We start from the raw sequence: 8,799 nt of genomic DNA, 5'->3' as shown, positions 1-8,799 counted from the left end.
GGTTTGTCTTTGATTTTAATTTTGAAAATTTTTAAATTTAATCAAAGAAAAACTAATTTAAAACTAAATTATGTAATTATATTAAATTATATGCTATTGAATTTTTGATGACATTATTTTTAGTTATTCACATTTAAAACATTTGTGTTTAATTTAATTAATAAATTTATCCTTATAAATTATAATTATGGTAAATTAGGCTGAGTAACAATGAATGTTATAAATTACTAAAAAAATCATGAAAGTAAATATAATAAAAATATAAAATGAAGATGTGAAATTAAAAATAAATAAATTATTTTTATTTATTACTTAAAATTATTTTTAATTTTACGTTATATTATTAAGTTATTTTATCATATATATTTAATTTAATTAATAACTTATTTTAAATTATTAAATTGATTTATCAGTACTTGATGACAAAAACATAATCATTTTTTTTTCTTTTTGTATTGTCATAATTTGGACGGTATGTAATTAAAGAAGAAAAAGCAAAATTATGGGACAAGCTACATGGAGCTAAGGTATGAAACATAGAGGAGTATCCACCAATTCAAGTGAATGACTCATCATGAGAGGTCTTGTCTAGTCAGCATCTACTCATTTTCTGGTTCATGCACTAACGGCCCACCAAGTTTGACTTCAAAGAAAGATGGTTCCGGGATCACGACATGAAAATGACGGCCACCACCTCACTAAGTATTAATCTTAGGTTAGGACACTTCATGGTTATCTACATACATTCACGGCGTCCACGTGGAGCGTGGCGTTCACCACCTTGTCTTACGTGATGCAAAGTTCGTAGGAGAAGATGATGGTGGGCATTATGGTCATTTAACACGTAAGTTAGTGGGTAAAGATCAAGACAATAATGATAATGATGGGAGAAACGTCAGAAATGTCGGGATAAAAATCCTCGTAGCAGCGAGATGAGCGCTAAAAAGTAACCCAACGTTTTTTTTGCATGAGTATGAATGCACCAAGGAAAGGGCATTGGGAAGAAAGTAATTTTTTTTTTGGGTTTTGTTTTCCTTACAATTTGGTGTAGTTCATGGGAATAAGTGGATGAATTTTTGAATAAAATTAAGTGTTTGTTTGACCCTATGATTTTAAAATAACTTTTTATTTTTAAAATTTTTTTAATACTGTTTTACCGTTTGTTCCCAAGAAATCAATTTTAAAAACAAAATGAAATAAAAACACAATTTTAAAAGAACAAATAAAAGTTATTTTTACAGATTTTTAAAAATAAAAGGAAATCATGAGTTCCGTTTGTCTATATTTTTTTTATTTTTTTAAAAAATTATTTTTAAGTTATAAAATAAAAAATAATTTTTAAAAACAAATGTAAAAAAATATGACCAAACGAGCCCCAAAATTTAGAAAATATGTTAATGGGGTTTGTTGTTGGAGGAGGACGATGTTCAATTTCAAAAATTAAAAGGAAAGAAAAAATAAGAAAAATAAAAATTATAGTCAAAATTGATGAATTATTTTATATCTTATTTTAAATTTATTTCATTTATTTTAATTTTTTTATATATAAAGATTAAATAATTTAATAATGTATGTAATTTTTTAATTACACTTGATTTTTCAAAATTTACATAAAAATAGTATAAATATTGAAGGACATTTATATAAAAAATTAAATATTTTTTAAATTCAAATATGAGAGGGATTATTTTTACAAATTTAAGGTTATTTCATCCCTTTTAATCAAATCATCCTTTAATAAATATGACTCCAAGACTAAAAAACAAAGGAACCTGCCAAACCCCAAATTATTGGAAAGACAATTGCACCCAATTGGGCATAAAAGGTAAATAATTTAACTCAAGAAAAAGTGAAAGTGAAAATGAGGGACATGAAGGCAAAAAAGAATCATTGATAAATAATATATTTTATTTAATTTTATAACCTTTTACAACTTGTTTTTATGATGTATAATTAATATTTTATAGCATGCTCTTGTTTGTATGTCTTAAACTCAACCTACTCAAATCTTAAGCCTTCACCCCAAACCAAAAACCACATTTCATCTTCCTTCTTGTTACATTTTTGTAAAAGTATATGGGCTGAAAATTTCATTTGAGGCATACCAAGCAGATATTTCAAGCATGATGCTTTGAACATCAATTCTATTTGTACCTCATTTAACTACTTTATACTTTCAACTGCTATGGGCTTAGATAAGTATGCAACCTTTCATTAATTTTATGACAGAACCAGGAACAATGGTTAGGAGGGGCAGTGGTTCAATATGCACTAAAAAATCAAATACTTTTTTTTTTTTTTTAAATTTTACTAACAAATTCCAAAGAATATTTCAAAAGAATTAAAAATTAGCATGAAATCTGAGTAATGAAAATTTCAATAATTTAGTAGTTTTTGCAGTTAAAAAATCACAAAAAGTAAAGACTTTAATAATTTCTCTAATAAATTTTGGATTAAAAAAAACTATAAAATTAATTAAAAATGATGAGATTTTTTACTTAAAAATTATCCATTATATAGTATTATGAGGATCACATGTTTACTAAAACTATAACTCTAAAGCTAGATCTAAACTCCCTTAATTTGACTAATTAAATAGTATAATATAACATAATTATATAGTTTAGTTATAAATAAGTTATTATTTAATTAAATCTCAAATTCAATGTGATTATAACACATATTAAAAAAAAATGTTTAATAAAATTTTAAATAAAAAATTGAAAATTGACAAAAATTTAATTTTATTAGAAAAATTATAATGAAATGAAAATTTTTACATACACAAAAAGAATGAAAAATAAATTAAGATGATATACGTATGAAGAAAAAAAATGATGAAGCTAAAATAAAAAAGGAAAAAAAATAAGTAGGAGTTTTAAGTAGGCTTTATAAAATATTATATATTTTTTTTAAATTTATTTAAAATTTTAAAACTGAAGAAAAGAAAGTACAATTTATTCAAAACTTTACTTTTAGGCCCACTCATAACATGGAAATTTTGACAAAATAGGTTAGACGGTCAGTGTCAGCCCCTTAGCCACTTGACTCGAATAGGGAGGAAAAGGCTCATGGGGGCCTTGCACCCATGAGAACCTAGACAGTGAAGCAAGGAGGGTCTAGAGGGTTGGTGGTTCAAACCCCTAGAAGATAAGTGAGAAGGCAGAAGTTAAGTCTGACAAGCACCGCGCGCGCACCACGGGCGAGCCAGACGCGCACCGCGGCCGAGCCAGACACGCACCGCGCGCGCACCAAGGGCGAGCCAGGCGCGCACCGCGGACGAGCCAGACGCGCACCGCGCGCGCACCAAGGGCGAGCCAGGCGCGCATCGCGGACGAGCCAAAAACGCACCGCGCGCGCACCAAGGGCGAGCCAAGCGCGCACCAGACACTTGTGGGCTACGAAGTGGGTGCAGATGAGGGTCGAGGGTTAATATTGGAAATTATTTTATTTATTAAATAATTCCATTATGTCTCCTCAGACATTTTGATGTCTCCTGGAGAAACTTTGAAAACGGCCCGTATTGCTCTTTAAGGGGGGGGTAGGTGACTCAAGGGGGCGCCGAGGGGGATCTTGAGCGCACCAAGGGGGCACCATGGCACGGCCTTGGGCGTGCCTAGGACACACGGAAGGCACTCGAGCGCACACCCACATGGGCTCAACGACATGTGAGGGTGCACCCTGTGGCCGCAACAGCACGGGGCCAGGTGCGGCCTACCTCCTCCCCGCGCAGGCACGAGGGCGCCTAATCCTTGTGCGGTGAGCCAGCTGAGCAAGCCATGGGCGCAACGTCATGGTCTAGTGGGGCAGCAGCTGACTCGCATCACGACATGCCTACTCACAGCACAGGGGCGCAATGCCCTGTGCACCAAGAAGGGATCAGCCATGGGCGCAATGCCATGGCTCGTTGCATTGAAGCACCAGACCTGGTCAAGCTGGTCCGCGCATGCTGCCTAGTTCAAAGAGCCTTGATCAAGGCACGTTGGTGAAGCACTCGGTCACAAGCAGCACCTTTGGGGGAAGGCAGCAGCTTGTTAGGAGGACTCACCAGCAGCTGAGGAGATGGGCTCAAGGCAAGGTAGCTGGTCAGCTAGTCAGTGGCAGCTAGCTGGAGCAACATGGGACCAGGTCAAACAGTTGGCTGAGGTGCTGAAGGCTTGATGCATGGAGGTGGTCCACGAGCAGGCCACGACCTGGAGGGTGGGTGGTTGTGCAAGGCGGTTCAGGGCGGTTCCAGCCAGTTGCATAACCACCCAAAATGGCTCCATGTTTGAATTTTTGAAATTCGAATTGTAACTGCAGCAGTGTCTCTTTTAAAAGGGCACCTGCATCCTTGAGACGGGCAGAGAGGAGGGAGAGAATTGTGAGTTGGGTTCTCTGAAAGCTTAGGGGTGTAAGCTTGCTCTCTGACTCAGGGAGAACAATTTTGTATTCTTGTAGTTGAGAATTAATACAAGTTGGGAAGGTTCCCGTATCTCTGTTGTCCCTGGTTTTGGTTTCTTTGCATGTTGCCTGGTTCCTTATTTGCTTGCTTGGTGTTGCTTTGGCTTTCGAAGTGTGCTGGGAAGGAAGGTTGGCTAAGGAAGGTCCTTAGCACCGCACATCCAAGGTGAAAAATTTAGGCCAAAATCGAGGGTGTGACAGTCAGCAAGCGGCTAAGTTGAGTCCGCCCACCATAATTGACAAAATGAAACCGTATGGAAAACGGAGGTAAGTCAGCAGGTCAAGTGGGTCCACCTAACCTACCACATTAAATTGTATGGTAAGTGGAAATTCAAACTGAAATTGCCCGGAAAGTGATTTCCCATTTGCCCGGAAATTGCCTTGAAACTGGGAACTTAGCTGGATTTAAAAGCAACAAACCTGGTTGTCAGTTGATCAGCAACAACTGTGAAAACAATTAATGGCTGAAAGTATTGTCACGTTTTTTCTAGAGAAGTTAACTGACCTGCTTTCCCAGGAAGCATTTCTACTCAGCAGAGTAGAAGAGCAGGTGAAGCTGTTGAGTAACGAGCTCGAATGGATGCGCCTTTTTCTCAAAGACGCGGATGCGAAGCGCAGATATGATCCAAGAATCAAGCTCTGGGTGAGTCAGATCAGGGACGTAACCTATGACGCCGAAGATGTCATCGACAGGTTCATGTTCGAGATGAATCACCAACAGCAAGGAAGTCTCAAATGCCTCAAGTTCCTTAAGTTACGATTTGTTCACAAGCTCGAGTCTCGAATCAGAGAGATCAATACCAAGATTGAGAAGATCATGGCTAACAAATCAAGGTACGGTGTCAAAACCTTACCAGCTGCAAGCTCGTCCAACGAAGTTGTGCCACATAAAGAGAGGAGGGCTCCGATTGTGGAAGAAGTCAACGTGGTGGGAATTCAAGAGGATGCACAAAGCGTTAAGCAAAATCTGCTTAATGGAGAGATGCGGAGAGCTGTGGTGTCCATCGTGGGCATGGGTGGCTTGGGAAAGACTACCCTGGCTAAGAAAGTCTATAATGATAATGATGTCCGGCAATGCTTTGATTGTCATGCTTGGATTTATGTCTCTCAAGAGTATACAATCAGGGAGCTTTTGCTAGGCGTTGCTGTTTGTGTTAGGATTCTCTCCGAAGAGGAAAGGAGTAAAATGGACGAGAGCGAGTTGGGGAATAGGCTTCGTGATTACCTGACTACCAAGAAGTACTTGATAGTTATGGACGATATGTGGAGAAATGAAGCTTGGGATAGGCTGGGCTTGTATTTTCCTGACTCGGTGAATGGCAGCAGGGTGTTGATCACCTCACGCAATAAAGAGATTGGTTTTTATGCTGATCCACAAGCCATTCCCCATGAACTTTCTTTTCTGACTGAAGAAGAGAGCTGGGAGCTCTTTCTCAAGAAAATTTTTCTGGCTGGGAGTGCAAATGCTGTTTGCCCCAGAGAATTGGAAGAGTTGGGAAAGAAAATTGTAGCAAATTGTGGGGGTTTGCCCCTTGCAATTGTGGTCTTGGGAGGCCTTCTATCAAGAAAAGAAAAGACACCGCTCTCCTGGCAAAAAGTACTGGACAGCCTAACTTGGCACCTAAATCAAGGTCCAGACTCATGTTTGGGGGTCCTTGCTTTAAGCTACAATGATATGCCGTGTTACTTGAAGTCCTGTTTCCTTTACTGTGGTCTTTTCCCAGAAGACTCAGAAATCAGGACAGATAAGTTGATCCACTTGTGGGTTGCAGAAGGGTTTATACAAAGAAGGGGAGAAGAAATAGTTGAAGACGTCGCGGAAGATCACTTACAGGAATTGGTACATAGAAGCATGATTCAAGTGGCTGACAAGAGTTTCGATGGAAGAGCGATGTCCTGTCGCATGCACGATCTACTTCGAGACCTTGCCATTTCTGAGGCCAAAGATACAAAATTTTTCGAGGGATATGAAAGCATTGATTCTACATCCCCTGTTAGTGTTCGTCGACTAACCATTCATCAGGGTAAGAAGACTAATTCTAAACACTTGCATACTTTACGTAGTCTCCGATCTTTCATTTGTTTTTCTGAATGCTTCCAAGAAAACATTTTGAGATCTTTATACAGGCGTGTCAAATTGCTCACTGTACTGGACCTAGAAGGCATGACTATCAATACCATCCCAGAAGGCATAGGAGAACTTATCCACCTTAAGTACCTGTGCTTAAGGAGAACCAGCATAAAAAGGCTTCCATCGTCCATAGGTCGTCTTACAAATCTACAAACCCTAGACTTTCGAAGCACTTTAATTGAAATAATTCCTTCTACCATTTGGAAATTGCACCATTTGAGACATCTATACTGTCGTGGAGTGGTTTCAAGCCAGTCAGTGATAGATAAGTGCAGGAATGGCCCTTTGAGTGTTGGCCACCTAACAAACCTCCAATCGTTATGTTTAAGAGCAGGCAGTTGGTGCTGTGGTGAAGGCTTGGGAAAATTAATTGAGCTTAGAGAACTGACAATTGTATGGACCGAAATCGCACAAACAAAGAACCAGGGATTTTCCGAGTCAGTAAAAAAGCTAACTGCTCTTCAATCCTTGTGTTTGTTTACTTCAGGAGAGGAAATGTTAACCATGCCGCACCTCATGCCTCTCTCAGACCACACCTACCTTTACCATCTAACTATAAGTGGAAGGCTCGAAAGGTTCCCCGATGAAATTGAATTCTACCCTCCAAACCTCATCTCCTTGGAATTGCGATATCGGAATGCAGAGCAAAACCCAATGGTGACCCTAGAGAAGCTGCCAAACTTGAGATTTCTCAGATTATCCCTTTGTTCCTCTATGGTAAAGAAGATGGTCTGTACTTCTGGAGGATTCCAGCAACTCGAAACCCTTATGCTCTGGGATTTGAAAGAATTAGAAGAATTGATTGTGGAGGAAGGAGCAATGCCTGATCTGAAGGATTTAGTAATTGATACTTGCCCTAAAATGAAGAGTCTTTCCCATGGATTGCTGCAACGAAAAAATTTGCAGCACCTAAAGTTGTATGATTTGTCTCCTGAGTTAAGGGATGAGCTTTCTCGGATTGAAGGAGGAGATCCGGAGAAGATCTGCCTCGCCACCTCAATACACGGGTGGAGGCGTACGGCATCATGAAGGCTCAGGAGAAGTTTCATAAAGCGCTACCAGGAAATGCTTGGACTGTATTGAAGAGCATTTCCAATGCAACAAATCTTCTCTACTGTCTAAGCTCGTCTTTTTCCTTGTTTTTTCTGCTTTTGTGAAACATACGTGTTTGTGTAAGATGCTTCCACGTTTTCAAATAAAGTGATCAGTCAGTTTATAATTGAACCTCACTGGAGTTCTAATAAGAGAAAACCAACAGAATACATGCAAGAGTAGAAGCCCGTACACTTCTAAAAGCTTGGGAAGTGTTTTTGAAATAGTTTTTAAGAATAATTTTTTGATGTTCTCGTAAACAAAATTATGTTTGAAAATTAAATTCTAAAAAATAATTTTTATTCAAAAAAACAAAGAAAAACATGTTTGATTGAGTTAATAAAAATAACTTTTAACAACAAATAAAATAAAAAAACTTGTTTGGAAGTTGTTATTGTTGCATTTTTTTTTTAAGTTGGGTATTTTCTTTAATTAACTTGATGTTATAAATCTATAAATAATTTTTACATTCGCATTTCATTAAATATAAAGAATGTTCCATTTTGAAATTTTTTTGCATTAGTTTTAATTTTTTTAAACAAAATATTACTTTATAATATGTTTGATTTCAATAATTAGTAAATTATCCTATTAAAATATCATAAATTGGTAAATATCAATGATTGGATTTTATGAAGATAAAATTTATGATATCAAACAATAATGCATTATACTTGGAAACTTATGATCTATTTTTTCTATTTTGAATATAATTAATAATATAAAAAATTAGCTAATAATGATATATTTATGATAATTTTTTAAATATTTATAATTTTATTTAAAATTAAATTTTATATTTTATATTTAATTATTATATAAAAGATAAAAAATTCTTAAAGTAAATCAAATTAATTTATTTATAAAAAAATTTTAATCTTTACTATATATATAACATATTGGGACGAAAACCAAGATCAATACCTTTTCATTTCTTTCCCTCCTCTGTATCTCCCTGTTCTCTTTTCAGTTCTTTGTCTCCTCTTGTTCCTCTTCCAAGATCCAAATTAACTTTTATGCAGGTGAACTATTTTTCTCTTCTAAAATCAAAACATTATTCATTAAGGCCAAAATTCAGATTTGTGGTTGTTGCAGAGATTCCTGGTAAAGTTTCGGTTTTTTTTTTTTTTTTT

At 36.6% G+C, this 8,799-nt stretch overlaps 1 protein-coding gene across 2 annotated transcripts; it reads left to right on the top strand.

Moving 5' to 3' along the window:
- The first annotated feature begins 4,793 nt into the window (after positions 1-4,793).
- Positions 4,794-7,798, top strand: LOC117932101 (disease resistance protein RPP8-like). 2 transcript variants are annotated; one of them, XM_034853142.1, is made up of 2 exons: positions 4,794-6,467; positions 6,571-6,697. In XM_034853142.1, exons 1-2 carry the CDS (start codon positions 4,904-4,906, stop codon positions 6,600-6,602), a joined length of 1,596 nt encoding a protein of 531 aa, XP_034709033.1. In that variant the 5' UTR covers positions 4,794-4,903; the 3' UTR covers positions 6,603-6,697. The 2 variants fall into 2 exon arrangements, with proteins under 2 accessions (XP_034709033.1, XP_034709032.1); XM_034853141.1 differs by lacking the exon at positions 6,571-6,697 and adding an exon at positions 7,062-7,798 and having other exon boundaries at positions 4,796-6,467.
- Positions 7,799-8,799: the final 1,001 nt, after the last annotated feature.

Source organism: Vitis riparia, chromosome 15 (genome assembly GCF_004353265.1).
Source record: "Vitis riparia cultivar Riparia Gloire de Montpellier isolate 1030 chromosome 15, EGFV_Vit.rip_1.0, whole genome shotgun sequence".
Taxonomy (NCBI): Eukaryota; Viridiplantae; Streptophyta; class Magnoliopsida; order Vitales; family Vitaceae; genus Vitis; species Vitis riparia.
This window is presented reverse-complemented; position numbering and strand designations above follow the sequence as displayed.